The sequence below is a fragment of the Taurulus bubalis genome (assembly GCF_910589615.1).
Source record: "Taurulus bubalis genome assembly, chromosome: 5".
Taxonomy (NCBI): domain Eukaryota; kingdom Metazoa; phylum Chordata; class Actinopteri; order Perciformes; family Cottidae; genus Taurulus; species Taurulus bubalis.
Window position 1 is genome coordinate 12,653,926 of NC_136593.1, and position 22,542 is coordinate 12,676,467.

Consider the following 22,542-nt stretch of genomic DNA (forward strand, 5'->3'; position numbering starts at 1 on the left):
TGCAGAATATTTAAACAATTACTTAATCTTTTGCATTTAGCTTTTGTTTTTGTTAACATAACCTAGTGCTGACTTTAACATACATGTTTGATATGTAAAATATACATGATACTATAGAGTTTGATTAAATATTGATCGATGAATTTAACAAACATTTAAAATCAATACAACGACAGTTTACGAGGGCCTTCATCCTCCTCAATGAAACAGGTGCGGTCAAACCGTTTAGGCCCCGCCCGCATATTGCCATATTTGGATAACTTCAGCATTCCAATGTGCACGGGGCGGGGCGATGACGCCACCTGTTTGTCAATGGACTGCGGGCTCGTGCTCACTCAGCCGGTAGAGTGAAGTATTTGGAGAAGTGGAGCCAGTGGGACAGACGGAGGAGAGCAGCGAGACTTTGGGATTTCAAACCACGGCTTTGTTCAAAGTTGTGTGGAATCATGGAGCTCCGTCCAGTCAACTTGTTCGTGTTTTTATTCATCAACCAAGTTTTTATCAGCTTCCAGTCGGAAGAACGTAAGTTTGTCTCGCCTTGTGTAAAAATAAATGAGTGCCGAGTTTTACCGGACATCGTGAGTCAGGAGGTTGGAATTTGATAGCCTGCTTATTAAGTTTTACTTCTATTTTAAAGTTGAGTAAAATGTATTTTTAAAGTGCTAACGTATAGGACTTTCTGTTCTGTTTAGTTTTTTCATCAGTGTTTAAAACACAATATAGTGTGGTGAATGTCTCTTTTAAAAATATCCATTTACCATTTAAACCTTGTTTTAATTAATTTAAATAGTATAAATAATTTCGAACATAGTCTAAATGATCGGATTATCAATTTTTAACATAGCCGTTTTTTTTAAGGACAATTGCTTCTTTTTCTCTGGCAATCGTCAATGTAGGATTAAAGAGCACCTGTGAGATGCCTTAACATGTCAGACTTCTTGTTTCACTTGTGGTGCACATCCATGTAGTTCTCCCGTCACGGTAATTTAACGGCCTACGCCTTTCTCAGACATTATTAGTCCTGTATCCTGGACCTGGAGGACACGGTCAATGAAGTCCTGAATCAGACCGACATGCCAGATTAGACTGTCAAAGCATGGCATGTGGCCTCATAAAGCTGGTGCCCCGAGATCAAGGCAGAGAATGTAGTTGTACTGTCCAGTCATTTTCTAATCAAACAGCAAGGGACAAAAAAGAAAGTAGTATTAGTGTTTTTAGGCCTATATATATATATATATATATATATATATATATATATATATATATATATATATATATATATATATATACACACACACACACATACGCATATGCATACAATGTCATTAGTTTCTTCTGTGCTCATAATATGTTTTTTCTGTTTGTCTCTGTAGAAGTATTGCTGGATATGAGAGCTTCGGGATCAGAGTTGGGGTGGTTGACGTTGCCATATGAGAACGGAGTGAGTATTTATACCTCAACAGGCATTTTTTAAGACTTCAGGTTGAAGACTTGAAACGGTCTCTCTCTGAGTAAGACAACAAATGATTCAAAAGGGCAGCTGGAGATTAGTTTATGTGAGGATTTGAATACTATTTAGTAACAATAACCGAGGCCTCTTTCGGCTCATTCGGTCCACTGAAAAAGCTCTCTGGCAGAGATGGAATGAGTCGCAGCCTGATGAGGTTTGGCAAAGCTCAGCTAGTCTTGTGTTAACGCTACCCTTTCATAAAGAACTTATGAATGCCATTAAAATGTCAAGGGTCAACCTACATTTAAATTGACAGTACCGTCGTGCATTCAAAGGAGGTATTTTTCATTCCAGCAATGAACCAAGGAACTGGAATTTAAGATTTAGAGATAGCATCAGTGGGATGATGTGTACAGTTGTGGGCAGACATAAGTAAAAGAGAAAGAATAGTCCATGTGTGGAGAACCATCCCTCTATCTATAGTTCAGTGGCTTTCCATCTAAAAAAAGCAACAGGACATGGCCACTTCCACTGTGTGGGTAACGTTTCTTCTTACGTTCTCAAAGATCTAAGGGCTCTCGTTTGATCATATAGGGTTTCCCCCTGTCCCTCAAACTTTGCTTTGTTCTATTCCAACTTTCTCACACTTGTAAAATGTATTTACATTTGTACTAGAAGTAACTATTTGCAAGGTGTGGTCTTAACTTCCGAACATTTGAACAGTAGGCAATAGAAGGTGGATAGTAATTACAAGTAATTGTATTAATTTAGCCAAACTATAGAGGAGCTAATATGTGTAACTTTGAAAATGACAGACTTAAATGATTTATATTGCCTCACAGAGTGCTGCTCTAATCAGTTTAACTTAACTTATAAATATATATGTATTACTCTCTGTTCTAACCGGTTAAATTAAGCATTGATGTGTAGCCTACTATAGTGCTAACATATGAGGTGTTGAGTTTTAACGTTGTATGGAGGCTTTTAATCTTTCTGCTCGTCATTGCTTCCTCTCTTAAAAAGCCTTAATTGCTGCCAATTTTGCAGCCACAGGGCCTATAAAGTTCATTTAACTGCCATAAACGTTAGTTGGTAGTCCACAGTAGTGTTGGCTGGATTTCGCACACATGCACCCTCGTGTGTCAGTGGAAAACCACACACGTCGTGAGCACGGCACATGTCCAGGCCAATAATCCTAATGTGTGGAAAAAAAGCTCCAGCTCACTTCTGCACTTTATGAGCTTCTTAGTCAGGATGAAAGAAGAGGTGTCTTATCAATAAAACTGGTTCTCGACAAGAACAAAGCCTCTGAACCCTGTACTTATTGACAAAAAAAAAAAAGAGTTGTTTTCCTTTTAATTATTGTGACTTTTGCCCCTAAAACTAATCCCTCTCCGTTGTCTTTATCTTTTTCTGTTCTACAGTGGGAGATAGTCCAGACAGTGGTGAACGGCTCACTTTTCTATACCTACAGCGTTTGTAGCATTGACTCTACTGAACAGGACAACTGGTTACGCACAACATTCATCCAGCGGCGCCCGGGGTCTACACGAGTCTCTGTGGAGCTCAGATTTATCGTGCGAGACTGCAACACTTTTGATGGTGCTTCTGTCGCCTGCAAAGAAACCTTCAACCTTTTCATCTCAGAGGCTGATGCGGACGTAGGAACCAACTTTCGTAAAGGCCAATTCCGCAAAGTCGCCACTATCGCTCCCGATGAGGTCACGCGGGGCCGCATCCTGAAGGTCAACACGGAGACGAGAACCGTGGGGCCTCTGTCTCGAAAGGGCTTCTACCTGGCGTTTCAGGACATGGGCGCTTGTGTGGCTCTGCTGTCTGTCAGAGTCTACTACAAAACATGCCCGTCCACGGTGCAGAGTTTGGCGGCCTTCCCGGAGACGGTGGCGGATGCTCTCAGGGAGGTGGAGGGAGCCTGTGTGGAGAATGCCGTCAGTCAGGCCACCCCACGCATCTACTGCACCGCTGATGGTGAATGGGTGGTTCCCGTGGGTCAGTGCCAGTGTCTCGCCGGCTACGAAACCACCGGGGACTCCTGCCAAGGTAAGCACTGCCAGAAGTCAGCCACGCACTCAACTGAGGCGTGTTTGCTTTTCCATGGGAGTTGTAGTGAATGAAACTTCACCAACCACTACTTTTGGCGAGGTGTGAGGAATGAGCACAGAGGAATGTTAATTGGTTTGTTTGGAAATCTATCACAGAAGCGCATATCTGTGTTTAAGTCGGTCGGGTTGCGTAGATGGCGCATCAGAAAGGGAGGAAACGGACAAGATGTTTTGTTTTCGGTTTTACGGCAACCACAGATTGTTCACGTGATTTAGATTTTTAAAAAACACCGGGGGATTTCAATGCCTCATATGTCTGTCTACCTGTTGGCCAAGAGCACATTCTTTCCACTGGCTTTTTCTCAGGACGCAGGAATGGGGCTGGGCTGAGGCACAGTTTTATGGATCGGTCGATGGCTAGAGATAATGTACAGCACAAGAAGTTGTGTCCCAATTACATATGTGTGTATTTACACTGGAGATTTGACAACATATACTCAAATATGTCTCAGTTTATGTCCCACAATTCACAGCTCAGTAGAAAAGGAAGAGCTAATTAAAGCTGGAAAATAGTTAAAAACAATGAGGTATTAAATATTTAGGAAGACATTTTGCTTTCTCTATGGAAGAGATGAATTCACTCAAGTGGTAAAGTACATTAACTTATTGTATGCAAACTGCAAACTTGTAGTAGCCTATGAAAAAGGAAAAAAGTTCATGAGGGTGAAGCTTTTTAACCATTCAGATATTTATAACAAATCTAAAATTCTAACAATTGGGGAACATACTTTTGAAGGTTTGTATGTTTGCCTATTTCTATGAATGACACTTAGAGTAAGGTAAAGTATGCAAACACTTTGCAGTATCTACTGCCTGTGATTTACATACAAACAACCTGATTCAATATTTACAGTAAAAGACATAACTGCAGTGTTCATATTGAATGTTCTCCTGTTTGTGTGGAATTTGTCTTTCTCGGGTGTGGTGTGTTGAACTGTCTGGAGGAAATGTGGGAGGAGAGCGGGTACAGAGAGAAGAGGAAGGAGGGAGGAAGGGCACAGTATGCTGCAGGGATTTTTGAAAGGAATTCTTTCACCCTCGCGTCACCTACAGCACTGATTGACTCAAGGAAGAGACCGTGTGAATGCCTCAGAATGACTACCTGAGTGGTGCGTCTTCGCCTCCTGAAATATTTGTTTTGAGCCAGTTGCTAAGGCGACCGGAACCACAGATTACAGGGATGGGGCCGACACGCCTTTTAAGAGGTTAGACTGAGTCAGGCTGCGGCTTATCCGAGTCACCTTGACTGGCTGAGTTTGGTCTCCTTTTGGAGTCATTCCTATGAGACAGAAGATCATTCTTACCAGCTTAAAGAAATAAGCCATTAGTTGATAGACATACAATAGTAAGCAACTATTTTGACAATTGATTAATCCTTTAAGTCCTTTTCTCTTCCAAAAATGCAAAGAAATAGTTTCTAGCCTTTCAATAGTTTTTCTTCTCTGTGTTTTGTAGCACTCTAAACTGGGTATCTTTGGCTTTTACACTGGTAGTCGGACTAAACTACACATTTGAAGTTGTTACCTTGAGATTTAGGAAATTGTTTCGCTATTTTGTGACATTTTATTGACCGGATGTATAATCTATTAGTTGCAAGATTAATAGCTAATGGAAGTTGTATTGTTAGTCACAGCCTTACATACCATTGCTAGATAAGTACAGTGCTTCATAGAGTAAATATTGTCCTGAGGTTGCAAAAATGAAAAAAGAGGAATGCGGGGAGGAAGTCATGGAAGAAGATTGCTTCAGACTTTGAGGTTTCTGACAACAGGTGGACTCTGAGCCAATCACCTGGAACCAAAGTTGGCAGAGGAACACAGGAAATGTTCATGATGGGGAGAGAAAAAACTGTGATTCCAAAGTCTGGAGGTTGACCTGAGTGTTGGGATGCAGGAAACACATTTTATTACAAAAGTTAAAACTCATTGAGTATGTTGTAGTTGGTTCCGACGCCCTATTTCCACTTAACAAGAGAAAGTGAGATCCTTCGAGGCTCGTGGCCTGCATGTGCATTCCACCGAAGAGCACAACTGTTGTGGGAAAAGGAAGTAAAGCGACATGAGGAGGAATGCTGACAGACACAAGTAAGAAGGTTGTCGGGGGGTGGGGAGTCAGTCGACAGTTGGTGCATGAGGGTGGTTAGTTTCGTGGCTGCTTAGTTAGGTGTGGAGTGTAATTTAGTCAAGAGGATTAGTAGAGCAACAGGACAGCTGTTAGCCAATGACGTGCCCCGCTTTGCCTCCCTTTACTCTTTCATCCGGTTGTTAACACACGCAACGAGCTCCCTAATCCATGTTCCCACTCATTAGAACAATGGGTCGACACAAAGAGCAAAAACCGGATTCAATTAACAGATGCACCGGTGTGGAACTTAAGTCCTTTTCACATGTGTGTAGTCGTGAAGGAGCGCGGGACGATTTTAATTCCTTCAAGAAGGGAAGATTTAAGTTTGGGATTAAATGAAAACAATATTTCAACCCTTTTTCTAGATTTACTAAATATTGCTAAAGCTTTTAATTCAAAGTAAATATGAGACCCCAAAGTCAAAAGTTTGCATTAACGATGTCTATATTCATACATTGCACACATGCCGCCATTTGGGAGCTTTATAATGAGTGAGGCAACATATTTATGGCACCACTCTGTCCAATCTCGGAGACAATAGATGAATAGGGCTTGAGTTTCTTTGGTACGTGACAGAGGTCCTGCTGCTGCAGCTCAAGATGAAATGGGCTGGCCCCCTTTTCTTATGCGAAAGGACCTCGGCTACACCCCCACTGCCGCCGAGTGACTCCCCAGAGAGAACTTCTGTTGGTGCTCCAGACCTTTACTCCCATCCCCCATCCATCCATCTATTCATCTTCATCCCTCCTACTCAAACTCAACCTGCTCCTTCTCCTCCACGGCGGCAATACTTGGGAGTGCAAAGGTCTTTCCGCCTGAATGGTGAAGTAACGCGACCACGTCTTTAATCCAGGGTTCACTCGACCTCTTCTCACGGCCACCAGCACAGGGGCCAGATGAAAGCCTCCTCTCTTCAGAGACGGCAGAATGAAAGCAGAGAGAGGAGATCTTTCACAAGAGCATTCTTTTAAAGTTTTTTTTCTTTTTCTTTTTACTGTGCCGGAGCCCTTATCACCCCAGAAAGTATGAGTGTCTATTTCCATAAACACACTGAAAATCATACTCGTCTCCAACGGCTTATCCTATTTCCTGAGTCTCTTGTTCTCTTAACTGTTCAACCTCGGATGCTGTAATTTGTGATTGGTGCCGGGGGTTAGCGGAAGGAAGGAAGGAAGAAAGAAAGAGAGGAAACATCAGCCTCAGACTGAATTGCAGCTCCTGCGTCCTGGTTTCTGTCCACTCTGCACGTTCATTAACCTCCCATGCCCTGGAAGACTGTTTATCTGTGATGAACTGTCCATCACAACTCTCCACCAGTGTGCAGGGTGCCATTTCCTTTGGCAAAAACACAAATATTATCTGCCAGAGAAAATGAGCCGAGAGGTCACGGGGGAAAGGCAGATCAGATCACCTGATGGATTTAATGCTCCGCTGTCATCCGGTTGACACTGGCAGTGTGACCTGAGATTAGGCCTTCGGGCGAAAAAGGCGAGTAGAGGCAGATCGTCAGGGAAATCCCTTTTCATTCCTCTGGATACAAAGGCTCAGTGATTATAGGTTACTCGCAACAAATGCTTCCTGTCGGGTGGAACGGACTGGTATTACAGAGACAGCTTCATTGTTTGCATTTAGATCAGTCATCCCTTCCTGTGTTTGTCTGTTTCAGTTACTCCTAATGTCAAGCTTAAACTAACACACACACCTTCTCTCTCACACACAGCATGCAAACCAGGCTACTTCAAGACATCCGTATCAAGCGAGTTATGCCAAGTTTGTCCTGATAACAGCAAGCCCTCTGCAGCCGGAGCCACCGAATGTCAATGTGAGGAAGGTTTCTTCCGCTCCCCTTCCGACACTCCCACGTCACCCTGCTCTGGTAACGACCACACTCACTGTCATATCACTGACAAAATCAAATGTTTGCTCATTACAGGCAGGTCAGAATATCATCCTAACTGTTCCGTGTCCTGTACTTCCTCCCCTAAGCTCCACCCAGTGCCCCTCGTGACCTGACCTCCACCACCCTGTCGGTGCAGGGCAGGCTGCAGCTGTCCTGGAGCCCACCGCTGGTGACCGGGGGCCGCAGTGACCTCGCCTACAGTGTGGTGTGCGAGCACTGCGACGAGGCCTTGTGTGTCCCCTGTGGCGAGAAGATCCGCTTCGAGCCTGGTCCTACAGACCTGCAGGACACCACGGTCGTCGTCAGTGACCTGGATTCTCATCTGAACTACACGTTCACTGTTGAGGCTCACAGCGGCGTGTCTCAGTTCGGTACCGACGGGCCCATCGCAAGCATCACCACTGCTCTGGACTACACCGGTGAGCCACATGAAAATATTTTTCTTTGTGCTTCGATTTAATCTTGTGTTATTGTCTCTTCATTAAGTTGATTTTACTATATGTAGGGAAATAATAATACATGTGGAATCAAGCAAAAAAAAAAAAAATATGTAGAAATGTTTTGATGTGGGAACCCTTTTCTTTGCAACAAACTAAACATGTACATTTAGTGAAATTTATGTTTAGCTATTCTCATAAAATCAGGAAAAGTATCAAGATGGTAAAACTATTTTTTGTATGCTTTTTGAGCTGTTTAAAAATGGTCTGTTGACTCCAGAACCCTAAATGACATTTGTTTGACATTTAGACATTGCTTCATTTAATATTGTATTTGCCACTAAAAACCATTGTACAAAAAGAAGGGCTTACTACACAAAGAGGAATTCAGTCTGACCCACTGAATCCCAAAGGCTTCTATTTCCAAATCTCCTTTCCAATGACTATGATTAGTCACTAACCATTATTTTGCTTTCTGTCTCTCACCAACCGTTAGATCCCCCAAAGGTGACGTTGATCCATCTGGATGATCGCAGCCCCACCAGCCTGTCTCTGTCCTGGACTCTGTCTCGCAGGCCTCCAGCCCACATCAATCACCGCTATGAGCTTATGTACCGCAGAAAAGTAAGACTGAGTACTTTGTTCTCTTTTGTTTCCCCTCCCCTTGTTCAAAGTTGAGACTGTAACTTGTTCTAATCCACCCACTTTCCTTTTCGCAGGATGATGAGGGCGAGCGTGATGTGACCACCTACACAGTCCTGATTTTGGAAAAAAGTTCCGTCCAAATTAATGACCTCACCCCAGACACTACTTACATGTTCAGGGTCCAGGCCCTGAGCCCTGAAGGAAACCCCGGCAGCTACAGTGTGGAGCACGAGTTCCTCACCTCACCTTTAGGTACCAACAGCTTTAAGATGAAACTAGTCTCTCCGTATAAACTCTTATTTCACATATTCAGTTGCTAAATAGTTGTGTTTTTCCTGTGATTTCTGCAGCTGAGTCTCGGATCCAGAACAACTCCACCATGGTGATGGGAGCTGTCGTTGGAGTAGCGATTATTCTGCTGGTTGTGGTGGCTGTCCTGCTGCTGCGTAAACGGTTAGTAACAACATGCTTCATATCCAACGCCCGTGTCCTTCTGATAAATGTTATCTACAGACCTGCAAACTCTGTGATTATGTGGCACAAGCTCGAGTAAATTGAAGATTTTCTGGTATGTCAGCCCAGGAAGGGTTTATCAGTAATAGCTGGTGTTGTTATTGAATACAGCTTTGGTCTTTTTCAGCAGAGACTGACCTGCAATTACTAAAAAGCCAGTCTGTATTCTGTTTAGTCCTGTAGTGATTATTTGTGTTTTCCTCTCAGGAGACTGAACTCTCGTGGCAGGGGAGGAGCTGAAGATCCCTACTTCTTAACAGGTTAGAAAACCATTCTGTACATGCAATAATACAAATAATAATAATAGGTAATTATGTTATTATTAAGCCTACTATTCTCGTCATTCCCTCCATAGATCAGCTCAAGCCTCTGAAGACCTATGTTGATCCACACACGTATGAGGACCCTAATATCGCCATCCAGAAGTTTGTCACAGAAATTGACCCCACTGCCATTAGCAAACAAAAAGTCATCGGAGTTGGTAAGTGTTAAATATATATATATTTTTTTTAAACGATCTTTCTTTTTATAAAATGTCAGAGCGCAGTTTTTAATGTTTTCTCCTGCTGTCCGTCTGCCGATCAGGAGAGTTTGGGGAAGTGTTTTGGGGCGTGATGAAGAATCCCAAGCGAGGGGAGGTGGCCGTGGCAATCAAGACCCTGAAGCCGGGGTACTCGGAAAAACAGAGGCAAGAATTCTTGGGCGAGGCCAGCATCATGGGTCAGTTCTCCCACCCGAATATCATCCGCCTGGAGGGAGTCGTCACCAAATGTGAGTCGATAACCTCAGACAGACGTCTAACAATCCTTAAGTCATTTCTATAAACTGCTTGAATACTTTGCCTTCACTAAACGTAATTATTTCTTTTTATTTTCAGTCAAGCATGCCATGATAGTGACAGAATACATGGAGAATGGAGCCCTTGACACGTATCTGAAGGTAGGTACATGCATTTTGTTGCAAACAGGAAGGTCACATGACTTGAGCTTCAGACTTATACTTAAAATTTCTTAAGGGTGCAAACTAAAATCTCAGCAAACTGTTTTGAGTTTAACGATTTTATCCTTTTCTTTTTGCATTGTTTTGCAACGGAACTTTATATTTTTTTACATTGTACAAAATCCTTTTGATACATTCCTTTTTTATTCCTAAAAAAAATGTAAATTGTGTTTGACTGTTATTTATGACAAAAATCTTGTCACAATTAATTAAAAGAAATAGTTATTTAATAGATGTATTGTTTTCCTTTAGGACCGTGATGGAGAGATTCCATCATATCAGCTCGCGGGGATGCTGCGTGGAATAGCTGCTGGCATGAAATACCTCTCTGACATGAACTACGTCCACCGGGACCTGGCAGCAAGAAACGTTTTGGTTAACAGCTGCCTGGAGTGTAAAGTGTCTGACTTTGGGCTGTCGCGTGTGCTGGAGGATGATGCTGAGGGCACCTACACAACAAGAGTGAGTCTAACAGCTGCATATTTAACAACCTAAAGGCCGAGAGAGAACAACCTTTTTTTTTTTCCAGTAACGAATGCCAGAGGGCTAATGGTACTTTCCCTCAAGTGTCCATGCTAAAGTGTTGGTCTTTCAGCGCTTTGTGTTTCCACTCCCTTCACACATTTAACATTATTTTGTAATGTTTCTCTTCTGTCAGGGAGGTAAAATCCCTATCCGCTGGACAGCCCCTGAAGCCATCGCTTACAGGAAGTTCACTTCAGCCAGCGACGTGTGGAGCTTCGGCATCGTCATGTGGGAAGTCATGGCATTTGGAGAACGGCCCTACTGGGACATGAGCAACCATGAGGTATGTCCAGCTCTTGCGGTTGAGATGAAGGATTGTTTTGGGCTGTGTAGGTCAAACTTCAATGTATCACCACTGAGAGTCTGTTCTAGGTAGGTCGTGGTAGAAAGTTGCCTGACGTCCAAAGTAAATTCTTGGCATCTTCTTCAAATTAACTGTGGATGTCAGCATACCAAGAGAGCACTTTTTCCAGGCTGTCTGTCATTACACTCATAAATATACTTGAGATCTAAGAGCTGCCTTCCCGCTTCCTCAGGTCATGAAGGCTATCAACGAGGCCTTCAGGCTTCCTGCTCCCATGGACTGCCCATCCGCCATCTACCAGCTCATGCTCCAGTGTTGGCAGCACGACCGCTCCAAACGACCTCGCTTCACGGACATTGTCAACATTTTGGACAAATTGCTCCGAAGCCCAGAGTCTTTGAAAACCATCGCTGACTTTGATCCACGGTATGAACTTTATTTTCATTGAAGTTTATGATTTGGTAACAAAGTAAATTAGACTAATGAAAAGAACTACTATAAAATACACCAATCCTCTCAGGTGCATATTCAATTATGTGGAGAATTACACAACTTAAACTCAATATGTATAAACCCTCGTGTGTTAATAAGTAGATGACACTTATATTCATCTTCTAAATTCCAAGATCTGTGTCCCACTTTTCTTTTAACTAGAGCTGTATTAAAATTGCTACAAACATCCTCACTGCCACTCAGTGAACATAACGTGGCAGTAAATGATGAAATGATGAGTAATCCAAATGTCCACTGTTCCTCGCAGCGTGTCCATCCGCCTGCCCAGCACCAGCGGCTGTGACGGCACCATGTTCAGGTCGGTGCCCGAGTGGCTGGAGTCCATCAAAATGAGCCAGTACACCGAAAGCTTTGCTCGTGCTGGGATCACGACCATGGAGCAGGTGCTCGCCTTGAGGCACGAGTAAGTCCACGCATGGCACAGGTGCAGATCTGCTGCGCTGATTTTTATCTGGCACCAGGCCACACTTTGTAGTAACACAGAGAAAGTATTGAGCTCTCAGCTTGAACATTTGTCAGCCAGTTTGTGCATGTGGAAATACTTCACTCTACCACGTCATTCCAATCATTCTTTACTGCCATAACTTCCACAGCAGTGATCCCTTTTTAATCTGATGCTCTGCTACAGTCCTGCCTGAACAGTTTATCAGTTAATTGTTAATGAATTACTTTAATCAATCTATTCAAACCATTTATGCATTCTTTTTAAATGCTATTCGTGCATATTGATTTCCAAATTAAACTTTAGTTTCAATACTCCCCTATGGGAATCAGTGTTTTACAAGTACCGCTGTAGTCTCTTAATGCAAAACAGAGTCCATATTGTTTTTAGCACTCTTAAAACGGTATCAATTATCTTGTCCTTTCAGAGACATCAGGAATATTGGAGTGCGGTTGCCCGGCCACATGAAGAGGATAGCATACAGCATCCTGGGTCTGAAAGATGAGACCAGCTCCCTCAGCGTGTTTGCAGTGTGATCTAAGCATTCCTCCAAATCAAAGTGCACTGACTGACCTGCCATTTCACTCACGAACGAGGAGGACTGAAGTGAGGGTGGGGGGTGAACCTGAGCTCCACTGCAGGGGGTTCATTTTATGGCGCGACTGAAGAGGACCCTCCAAGCCACTCAGAAAGGACTATGATCAAAAACACTTAAGTACTTTATGATAACGGAAGACAAATAATTTATCTTCATGTAAAAATGTTTTATATGTTGAACATAAACATAAGTTATGTGATGTAGTAGATGAAACAATTATAAGAGTAAGTGCAACATGTGAGACACGGTGAGAGTGCTTGGTTTGTATTTACTAAATGACTGAAATGTAATGCTCTTTACAGTTTGAGGGCGTTTTCTTCCAAGCACTCACTTTATCCTGCCAGTGTTTCTGGATCTTTAAATCTGTTTGTTTTTCTACATATGATCAATGAGACTTGCTTTTAAATTTGGAATTATAATTCCACTCAGGGCAAAGAATCACACATTGTTATGTTTTGTAGTTGGTCTCTGTATCACATGATGCATTTTTTTCCTCAAGTCTTGTTTGTTTACATCATGTCTTAATACAACTGTTCATTTTTTAATTTAATATTTATTTTATTTTGTATTTATGCCATTTGTTACATGAGAAATAACTGATCTGGGGCATATTCGCCAGGCGATGTATTTTTACGTTTGAATAAAATCTGTCTTTCCTTGATACTGGATCACTTCCTTGTACTCATAAGTCAACGGGTATTTGTTTTTAATTTATCCAGAATTAAATATCTCAACAATTGTTGGATGGATCGCCATGACCTTTGGAACAGAAAATATTAATATTATTATGGTAAATCCTACTGACTTTGGTGATCCCACGACTTTTCATTCAGTACCAATAGCAGGTTGATATTTGTGTTTAGTAGTGAAATGTCTCGTCGCCTATTAAATGGTTTGCCGTGAAATTTGTCAGACATTCACAGTCTTCGTGAACTTTGGTGGGCACCCAACTTTTCTTCTCGCACCATCATCAGGTCAAAAGTGTAATTTGTCCAAATTAACTTAATGACCGACATTCCCATCAGCCTCAGCTGTACTTTGTAACTAATTGCAATCTTGAAACTAGGATGGTAACAGTAATGAAAACACAATTGTTTAAGATGTACAGAAATGACACCCAGGAAAAAACAATACTTCAAGCCTAAATGTTAAGGATAAAATAAAAATGGTATTCCTTTCATCTGTCTAGCTCACTTCCTATATTTGCTCACTTGAACACTGTAAGTGACCTAATATTAGTACACCATCTACACACAAACAAACTGCAATTCTGCCACACACAGCTCAAAACCCCTGGTACCAAAAACACAAACCCTCCTAATATAGGTTGCCAAAGGCCTTTCTTCTGACACCACTCTCAAGCCTGTTGGTACGTTTACTTCAAGACAAAAATCGAAAACAATTTCCAACCCTTTAACTTTATTGATCTTAACAGTTTGGTTTTCTTTACATTTTAGCACTCCAACTACACAACACTTGTTTTAGGGGACATCTGCCATCCAGACAGAGTTGATCAACCTCGGTGACTTTGCCAAGGTGGAGCTGAATGTCACACTTACACACAACTGTGTATCGTATCACAGTCACTAAGACATGTTAGGTTCTGGAAGGTTTTCACTGGGATGCATAGCTACAGTGAAAACCATTAGATACAGCCTAAAAAAGGGTTAAAAGCTACTTTACTGCATCATATTGACACTTGTATTAGAAAAATGACAATTTAATTTCCCACAAGATAATTATAGCATTTTCTTTCAGTGACAGCTCAACGCCCTTTCTCACACAAACACAAAGACTCATCGGCTCCTAGTCTTGGGTGTGGTTAGACATTTGAACCAGTTGACCAACAGTTGAACAACCGTTCTGACACATTGAATATCTACAATCCGTGTCATGTTCATGCAGCTGAATCATTCAGGCACCCACCCAACCGCACGCACCCACCCACCCAACCGCACGCACGCACGCACGCACGCACGCACGCACGCACGCACACACACACACACACACACACACACACACACACACACACACACACACACACACACACACACAAAACATGCTTTCATCAGACACAACATAAGGGAGATAAGAATTACCTATCTTGGATCCATGCTGTAAATACATAGATAGAGACAATCCACTTCCTCAGCCTGTATGGAGGAAGGTCAAAGTCTTCTCTCTGAAGATTCACCTCAGCAGACATGTAGATAAAGAGGATTTACAGGTCAGAAAAACAAAGCACCAAAAAAAACCAGAGCACCCGAACAGCTTCTTTCCACTGGCCGTCACTCTGATGAACAATGAATCAGTACTAATGCACTTCTACCTCCATTTCATATATGTATACGTTTGTATATACATTTATATTTACACATGCTAATAGTAGTTCTAATTTGTAGTCCTTGTTTGTTTATTTTGGTCTATTTCTGTGTTTGTACGTGGATAGCAAACATACGCATGCATGGCCAAAGCTGATTCTGGTATTCTCAATCCTTTTGCAGCTGAGAGAAGATAACAGTCACAAATATTTGTTCCCACTAATGCAAACCACCATCAAGTGTGGACCCTATATTTGGGATCATGACGATGGTGATCAGTGATCCAGACTGGCAGAGCTCACAGTATTTTTCTATGTATAATATGTCCTCCTTGCATTTAAAGCGTCAACGCTGTAGTTGAGTGACCTCTGGTGGTGGACGAGGAGAACAGATGCAGCATTCACGTACCACCGGAAAAATCCCCTTCCAATGCACTTGAACCAATCAACATTGCAAATGCTGTATACAAATGGGATAATCTATGATACACTTGTTAGCATGATGTCACAACTGAGCCAAACATCGGCGGATGGCACAGCAACCTTTAAATCATGTTGAAAATAACGTACACAACTTTTTTGTATATCTCAACTGAATCGTTTTCATTACATCTACTGCAACTCTATGAGGCTTAATATCTAAATTGAGCTCACAGTCGAAATTGCTTCTTTAATGCAGGCTCGTTTTTTTTGGTCCAAAAACGACAGCTTAGTGCCAGAAAAAAAGACGTAGTGGACGACTTTCTGAAGAACCTGAACTACATCACAAATTACAGCGGCTACCGGAAGTGACGTTACATATTTCTGTCAGGTTCCTGCTCATGAGACATGAGTGGTCGTCAAGGGAAGTTTAAGTTGACGGAAGTTTTTGTCAGCTGGCTTCACTGTGATGCTGAAAATGCTATTTGGCGACACTAGTTATTATTAAATCACTTTTTGTATTAATCAGTGATGCTAACTTCCTCTCAGCGGCAGAGCTAACGGGAGCAACATGGCCCGCGTCGCTCCGTCCTCCGGATCAGTCGTAGTCGCTGACTGGCATCAATGTAAAGACAGCAAAGAATATTTCAGCAAAATTCTACACAAGAAGAGACGCAAACACTTCGGTATGACAAGTAAACCACAATGGATTTTACAATGCAGCGTAACGGGGTTTGATTATACAACAAAGTATTACAGAACATCTGTTTTTGAGACTAATAAAACCTGCTGTCATGCTGCCACTTAACATAGTTATTAACAAGAGACGTTTATTCTGATTCCATCATAATTTGAGTGGGATGTTTCCCACTTATCTGTTAGATAAATGTCCAGAAAGTAAACAGACAGTATTTTAATTGGTTTTATCATTATGACCTATATGTAGGATTTGTAAAACACTATATTGAGGCTAAACTAATACTGTGTCATAACTTATGTTTAAGTGTGAGGTTGTTTAGAGAAAATATAATATAGCAAGCCTGACTCAAAGTGTTTTCGTGTTTTGTTTTACTGGACATCATGAACAACATGAAATCACTAAAACCTTGTTTTTCAGGCCTCTTGGAGTCTCCAGTGATGCCTCCACACGTAGCTGTGGACACAGTTCACTATAAGATCTTCCTCTCTGGCAAGACTGGAGTCGGGAAAACTGCTCTTGCTGCACGTCTTGCTGGCCTGAATATTCCCAACTTGCACTATGAAACCACAGGTAGGTCAAGAATCAAAGTGAGTCAGTTGTTTAGAGAGTAAATTACACAATTTAAAGGCTAATGAGATCACCCAAATATCCGTCCAATTGATCTTTTCCTCAAGGTATTGAAACGATGGTGGTGTATTGGCCTGTGAAGTTGAGAGAGAATGGGAGAGTGCTTTTCTTCCGTCTGCAGCTGTGGGACTGTGGAGAGAACACCTTGCGTAGATTTGACCATTTGCTTCCTGTATGTATGACATTTTCACGCAGCACATTGTATTGAATTATAACAAAAACAGAAAAAGGACTACGCTCACATTATTCAAGATCAAAATAAATACCCTAACACCATCTACAAAACGTTTTGTAAAAACACTGTTCCCTGTGTCTTCCAGGCCTGTAAGGAGCAAGTGGATGCCGTCCTTTTCCTATTCTCCTTCACTGACAGAACGTCCTTTGACGATCTGGCAAATCAAATTGCTAAATGGACCGAGACATCTGTGGGACATGTTGCGAAATTGGTTGTTGGCACCAAGTATCCTCTTGTGCTCTTTTTTAAAACATGAATGTTGACTTTATGAAACAGTTTCAGTCAAAGGCTCCCTTTATAACTACCATATTAATACAGAAATGAGCATTTGTCCTTAATGTTTCCTTAAGATTTGACCTTTTCATGCACTGTGATGTGCCGGAGAGAGACGTGAGGGACTTCCAGGAGACGTGGAACTTACGAGTGCTGCGTGTGGGCGGCGAGGTCAGTGATGGGCTGGGTGATGTAGCCCCACTTCTCAACAGCCTGGCGGAGAACCTGTGGCATCAGGACTGCGTTACAGCTGGATCAGCCAGCCATCATTCACAGCAGGAGACAGGGACTCTACATTAAGGGGACATATCATGAAGAAACTATTTTCTCAGTGCTCGTGCACAAACATCAGCATATCTGGAGTGTGTACCAACCCACAAACTGTGAAATAAGAACGCACAGCACAGTCAGTTATGTTGGGCTGCTGAGACCAGACCCGTGTTCAACTAACCATTCAGATTTACTCTTCGCATGTCATATGCAGGCTCATTAGAATATACTGCCTTCCATCCGAGTATCTCCAGCCATGGACTAGCAAAGGTGTGCCATATTTTTCAATTACAGCGGGAGGGGGGGGGGTCAAAGAGACAAGCTTCAGGTGGAGGTATATGAATACAGGTAAATTCAGAGAGTATTAGAGGACTGTTCTTTGAACATTAAGGCATGCAAACAGAATCTAGTACAAAACCAAAATACAAATCTGAAAATGAGAATGTCCCCTTAAATACTGAACATGATTTTTCTGTTGGCAGTTGAAGTGAACTGGGGGTCTAGGAAAGGTCTGTATTCAACAAATTAACTGGAAAGGTTTCAGATTTTTTGGAATGAGGAATGAAGCTGCTGTTGAGATTAAACCGATTGTCCGCCAATGCTGTAATCACTGCAGTGGGTCTTAAAATACCCACCTTATGTCAGCAGGGCGTTGTATCAATATCATACGAGACCAGATATTGTGCATATTGACTGTTGGTTATATTAATGTGAAGCTCAAATAATGTACAATTGGCTTGCTTTTCCCAATCCCTTTTCCACAGTTTCTCCATGGTCCTGTTAATGTCATCTAAAAGCACCAACGTGCAGTGAAAATATCATTGGTGTATTAAATATTTTGTCAGTATTTTACATTAAGAAGCTCAGGAGCTGCTCATGTCAAGTTCTCTTGATAATATATTTATTTAGTTGAGGCATTCGTTTGTTGAATTAGGCTGATCGGACAAGGTCAAATGTTTTATTATGAAGAATAAAAAAGGACACTGTTTAAAATTTCATTTTTAATACAAGTTGGGAACAAATAATCACAATATAAACATTTAAAAAAACATCACCTTTCATGTGCATCCGTTTATTGTGACAAATTCAGTGCACGTTGGGATCCTAATTGTGTTGTATGGTGCTCTAGAGTGCCATTATCCAAATTATTAAGTGTGGGGAAGTTTATATAAATCTTAAATGAACAAGTTGTCAAATTATTTCAATTACTGAAATATATTAGTAAAGTTAAGAACAAAACCGCAGTCATGTTTCCATCACTGTTTAGACGACAGCGCCTTCATCCACACCTCTTTATCTGAGCTGCAAAAAAAGCAAACAGACAATAATCCCTGATAGCTGCATGATGCTTAAGGAGATGCATTAGTGATGAAAAAGGTATATAAATATAGAAGGTCCACGTGTACCTTGTGTGCGCAGCAAGTATCATGGCGGTCGGTTGTCCGTTGTGGCTCTGGGAGAGATGCAACAGGAAGCAGTCCGAGGGTAGACCCAGGACCTTAGTATTCAGATGCCCAACGTGCACGTGTGAGGCCAATGCAGCATGATCCATAACCGTGAACCTCAGAGCCCTGACATGTTGGAGAGAGAAAACAGTGTGGTTTAAAGGCAAACAACGATGTGGAGGACAATTCCGTGCATTACCAAAAAGGAAAATTGGATGCGTGGTGTTAAAAATTCAAATTAATTGGTGGTTAATCGCCCTATTTTGCAATCTGATCAAATACCTTTTGGAGGAGAGGATCAAAAGGTCATTGAAGAGGTGGAGGTAGATGTTGATGAATGACGGTCTTGAGGTGGCCTCCAGTCTCAGCTGCCTCATGGGACCCTGGTGCACCAGAAAACGCCCGCTCACAACCAGAGGAACTGCCTGGATGGAGAAAGAGGCAGTTAGTCAGAATGTATAGCAGACTTTACTATGGTATGTAACCTGCAAACGGCAAACGGCAAGCACACGTTTTACCTTAACTTTGCCGAAGTCCAGCAGCATTTCCAGGCAGACCAGTTCCTCAATTTGTTTCATTTTTTGGACCCCCTTGTCACACTCGGTCACTATCTGGTCAGAGCACACCATACCCTTTTTTTAATTTTCATTGTCAATTTTGAAAAAAAAGCTTTGAACACTTGGCTGTAAAACTGCATGACCTCATGGATTGCTTCTATTGCTTTTTCAAGATTTGAAACAGCGTCAGAATCTGGTTCAGTCAGCTTCAGGATGCTCTGAAATGAACAGAAGCCTTTAGTGGACTTTTGTAATTTGGATGAATATGATTAAAATATCATCAGATGCCTACCTCGAGAATAAGTTTAATACGAGTGATTCTCTGAAAGGGAAGGACAAGGAATGACTTCAGGCGCTGTCTTTGACACACTGGGTCACTCTCAAGCTTCTTGATTGAATACAGAAAGTCTCTGTTCTGCTGCCTTGAACAAAACAAAAAAGAAGATATGATTGAATACATTTTATGAAAGGATGGTGAAGTAAGCTACCAGCAAACTGAGACTTACAGCAGCTGGTTGACAAGATCCTCTTGGTACGTCATGTTGGTCACATATGGCACATAGAGGCTGTGAAACTTAGAGCAGTGCTGCAGCACAATGTCTTCGACCTGAGATATTAACGCACACTCCCCCAGTCGTAGTTCCAGATCTCCAAGAAACCTAGAGGAGGCAGGTCGACACCAGCTCAGCATACACTCACAAAGCCAGTTGAAACAGAGGAGGAACATGTATGTGGGGATCTCACTTTTCACTGGCTGCCATCACGCAACGAATGTTGGAAAACAAAAAGTGATGCTCCAGTTCAGTCAGGGTCTGTTTGAGTACCTTCGATGCATAGAAGTGATTGACAGCAACTCCAAGGCTACTTAGGTAAGACACTTCAGAGCCGATTAACTCAAACATCGACTTCAGAGAAGGAAATGAGAGAACAAGAATTAAAAAGTATTTTGTTATTATTCAGCTTTCTCCGTTACACTGAACTGTAAAGAGCATTATAAAATAGTGAATTTGAGACTGATGGTTCTGTTTCTTATTGTCAGCATATCCCATGAAAAAGCAAAACTGACTATCCTACGAACAAGTATTGCCTGTATCGTCAAAGCTTATTCTGTGCCGTCATAAACCTCCATTGTTAAAAATGCAATAGTCTCCATACAGCTAATGCTCTAGCTGTTTATGTTTATTTAAATAGGAACTGGAATTGATGAGAGACTGTGCACACCAGATAAGAGCCTAGAGGTAAAAAAAAAAAAAAGTATATTGGAGATGCACTTGTGTCTTTTCCTGGGATTAGTTGACAATAAGAATATTTCATTTTGAGATAAACATTTCAAACCAACATGCTAAATATTCATGCTACAACCGTAAGTTACATTTTAGTATAAAAAAAGTTGACGTGATAAAAATATTAACATACATAGAAAAAGTCCAATGTCCATATGCTCAATTTAAGCATATATAACTAGCACTATAACTGCTAAATCATTAGCATGGTTAATTAACCAACGGTTACATACCGGCTGAAAAAAAAAAAAAAAAGGGGAGGTTTAGCCATATAGGACAAAATAAAGCTGCATGGCAGCCGAGTGTGAGAGCATGACTTTTCAGAAGGGTTCATTCTCTTGCCAAGCCCAACACTTAAAATGACTGAATAGCTTAATTGTCCCTCCACGTTACAGTCCTCCCATTTTTCTCCTGTGTGTAACAAGGTTTAGTGTCACAAGGCCATTCATTTTTCTACACTTCTGTCTTGTTCATTTTTATATAAATCATATTCATAATTTTGAGTTAGATAAGACTGCTCTAGAATACAACATACTGATGAAAGTGTAAAACATGAAATAGAGTTTTCCACACCTCCTGAAGGCGAATCTCTCTGCTTGTCAATCTGCTGAGCAGACCGGATTGCTTCACCTCTTCTAGATCTTGCCAAAGGGTACATGGAGTCACCCTGACAAGGTGGGGTAGAGGTGAGGACGGAGGCTCTTCAGGAGGGTTTAATCGAGGGGATGTTTCCTTAGAGTGGCATTGAGCGATGTGGCACTGCAGACCCAGCAGATGTTGGGGTGTGATCAGTTCAGACACAAAGCTCTTGTTCAGTCTGTGCAGATCATCTCTCACCGCCTGCAGAACGTAGTCCTGATACAGTGGGACTGCAGAGTAAAAGAAGAAATGAAGACAGGACTTTACATTCCTGTAATTGTGACACTATTCAGAGACTGGAAACATGGCCCAAAGAAAAAAAAAAAAAAAAGGTAAACTTACAAAAATTAATGAACTTTGACTGGAATGATACAGTCCGCTCTTCCTCCTCAGCTGGATCTGCTGCCCTGGGTTTGTTGAGCAGGCCACATTTAGTTAAGTGTAAAAGATTAGAATGCGCATCAGGATTAAAAAGCCTCACCTACCAGTCTGTACTTTTATCCTGATGATCTAATGGAGACAACATTTCATTGTCCTCCTCAAGTCTCGGTACTGAGAACAGCATGGGCACATGTGCACCTTGCACTTTTTTCAGATCCAATTTGCGCATTAAAGCCACTGACCGGAAAGCTGAGGATATGTCTGTGGGAGGACTAACAAAGGTCAAGGATATTTAATCAGCGTCATCCTACAGACAAAGTTTACTGAAGTTTTCTAGCGTCACCATGTGGTCCTTACCTGCAATCAAGCTGATTCAGGGAGTCACTGCTTTCACCGAGGCCTCCACTGTCCTCAGCGCTGTTAGATTCCAGACAAAACCCGTAAGAAAGTGCCTTGTTTGTCCTCATTGTTTGTATTTGTGAAATCAAATTATTTACTGCATGACTATCTCCAAGGTAGGAGTGTAGATCAGTGATAACGCCATGGCTCAAACAGTGGCTGTTTTCATCTGGGCCGTCAAATTGAGCCATAACGCTTTAGTCTGGAACTGTTTTCTCACACAGGGCTGCTACCAAGACTCTGTATTTTAAAACCCTGACCACGTTGTAAAAGTTAATGTGTGATCTACTGAAGTATCCTTCTTCTGCCTCAGAGCCCCACCGTGGTGTGAAGTCTGAGCGTCAGCAGCAATCACAAAGTGGAACCAGGTGTGGCTTTCTTTTTCAAGCTTCTGGCAATCTGCTTTCCCCCATCTCAGTA

At 41.9% G+C, this 22,542-nt stretch overlaps 2 protein-coding genes across 2 annotated transcripts; both read left to right on the forward strand.

The window, feature by feature from the left end:
- Positions 1-394: 394 nt before the first annotated feature.
- Positions 395-13,663, forward strand: epha2a (eph receptor A2 a). The gene is made up of 17 exons (XM_079218988.1): positions 395-522; positions 1,374-1,441; positions 2,875-3,511; positions 7,418-7,573; positions 7,684-8,016; positions 8,531-8,658; positions 8,754-8,931; positions 9,030-9,132; positions 9,400-9,452; positions 9,548-9,673; positions 9,778-9,963; positions 10,070-10,131; positions 10,444-10,653; positions 10,850-10,999; positions 11,253-11,446; positions 11,781-11,936; positions 12,403-13,663. The coding sequence occupies exons 1-17, from the start codon at positions 447-449 to the stop codon at positions 12,509-12,511; spliced, it is 2,925 nt and encodes a 974-aa protein (XP_079075114.1). The 5' UTR covers positions 395-446; the 3' UTR covers positions 12,512-13,663.
- Positions 13,664-15,874: 2,211 nt separating this feature from the next.
- cplane2 (ciliogenesis and planar polarity effector 2) lies at positions 15,875-18,394 on the forward strand. The gene is made up of 5 exons (XM_079218623.1): positions 15,875-15,999; positions 16,431-16,583; positions 16,688-16,812; positions 16,961-17,100; positions 17,226-18,394. The coding sequence occupies exons 1-5, from the start codon at positions 15,885-15,887 to the stop codon at positions 17,446-17,448; spliced, it is 756 nt and encodes a 251-aa protein (XP_079074749.1). The 5' UTR covers positions 15,875-15,884; the 3' UTR covers positions 17,449-18,394.
- The last annotated feature ends 4,148 nt before the right edge of the window (positions 18,395-22,542 follow it).